Source organism: Echinops telfairi, unplaced genomic scaffold (genome assembly GCF_000313985.2).
Source record: "Echinops telfairi isolate 266 unplaced genomic scaffold, ASM31398v2 ScPeMD7_2573;HRSCAF=3158, whole genome shotgun sequence".
In the NCBI taxonomy this organism is placed as follows: Eukaryota; Metazoa; Chordata; class Mammalia; order Afrosoricida; family Tenrecidae; genus Echinops; species Echinops telfairi.
Window position 1 is genome coordinate 16,569,434 of NW_022106471.1, and position 1,664 is coordinate 16,571,097.

Below are 1,664 nucleotides of genomic sequence, written 5' to 3' on the forward strand. Positions count from 1 at the left end.
TCTAGGGCATTTTCTGGCCTGTTTGTCTAACGCACCGTGAATAACTGAGCATAAAGGCGACATGTCTTGGTCTATACCCGTCACTTGAGTTACTCTACTGCGTTTCCCTGTGCCCCGTGTGCTGGAGACCATTGGCGTGGGGACGCCTATGAAGCCGTAGGTCGCCGTGCTGCCTTCCGATCTGTGTTCCGTGACCTCACCCGGTCGCAGAAGCCAAGCACAGTGCGAGCATGTGCACTGCAAAGCAGGCCTCTTGCGTAGTTTGGTTTGTCTTGGGAGAGCGAGGGGTGCCCACCCCGCAGCACACCCTAGGTGGGAGTGGGACTGCGAGTGGGGTGCGGTGCGGCTCCTTCAGTTGGGTGCTGCTGCTTGGCTGAGGGTGCCTTCTGCCTGGCTCCTCTACACGTGTATTTATGTCTGGAAGCATCCGTTCCTTGTTATCATGGACACATTGACTTATTATCCCCAGGGACATTTGACAAACGAAATAAAATGAGCATTCCAAGGATAAGTAACTATTTTCATGTATTTCAAACTTTTTTCGCCACTGAAAAAGACAACCACATGAGTGAATTATGTGTGTGTGCATTGAGACAGACACTCTATATCTGTATATCTGCGTGTGTATATGTGAAGAGCCCTGGTAGCACAGTGGGTTAAGCATTAGGCTACTAACCCCCGAGTCGGCGGTTCAGACTCACCAGCAGCTCCATGGAGGAAAGATGAGGCTGGCTGCTCCTGTGAAGGCTTAAACCTTGGGGTCCCTAAGGGGCAGTTCTCTGCCCTGTGGGGTCGCTCTGAGTTGGCAGGCAGTTTGGTTTTTGGTTCTTGTGTACATATACACACACACACGCATATAACTCATATACGTTTGTATTTGCATGACTTATCTAACTACAGGTTTTCAAAGGAATGGACTATGATATATATTCCAGTGGACTCAGCACTAAATATATGCTGCCGACAACTTAGCGTTTTGCTAGTAGTTCGTGAGGTACTTCACTGTCTGTGCATTATCCTTGTTTTCAGATATACATGAATTTATAGAAATGTCAGTTAATATCAATGCGTATCATAAAGGGCTTGGCTTTTCTTTCCAGCTCCTCTGTGATCTGTTAACGTTGTAGAAATAGTGTTTATAGTGATTCTACGCACATACTTTCCCACAAGCATTCGCTAATGTTTATCTGGAAAAAAAACAGAAGTCGTTCGTGAGCCTTTCCATCACGACCCTGAAAGGTGTTCTTCTCTTCTAACCAGATTGTGTGTACGAAGCCTTACTGAACACTGCTGTCGACGTGGACGCGCTGGAGGCAAGCTCGCCCTTGGACGAGGGCTGCATCAAGGAGGTGATCAGGAAGACAGGCATGAAGCTGAAGTGGAGCAAACTGAAGCAAGACAAGGTCCGGGAGAACAAGGACGCCGTGAGAAGGTGAAGCCAAGCATGTGCTGGGTGAGGGCCCTCGGGTCTGGGTCACGCTTTGTATCGTTAGGGTTTCTCGTCGTGAACCCTTCATACATTTTATATATATATATATATATATTTTTTTTTTTTTTCCATGTCTTACACTGTCTGCTGTGTCCCTTCACCCACGTTTCTGTTGTTTGCCTCTCTGGGGTGGTGGTAGTGGTCATGCATCCATCATTTCTACTCCCCCCCCCCC

General features: G+C 48.0%; 1 protein-coding gene across 4 annotated transcripts in view; it reads left to right on the plus strand.

Annotated features, from left to right (window-relative positions):
* The window catches only part of MTIF2 (mitochondrial translational initiation factor 2), a 22,918-nt gene that overhangs the window by 9,835 nt on the left and 11,419 nt on the right, over positions 1–1,664 (plus strand). For all 4 annotated transcript variants that reach the window (XM_045294121.1, XM_045294120.1, XM_045294119.1 and 1 more), the window contains exon 5: positions 1,261–1,432. In XM_045294121.1, coding sequence (XP_045150056.1) covers positions 1,261–1,432 — 172 coding nt within the window. The remainder of the gene's footprint in view (positions 1–1,260; positions 1,433–1,664) is intronic.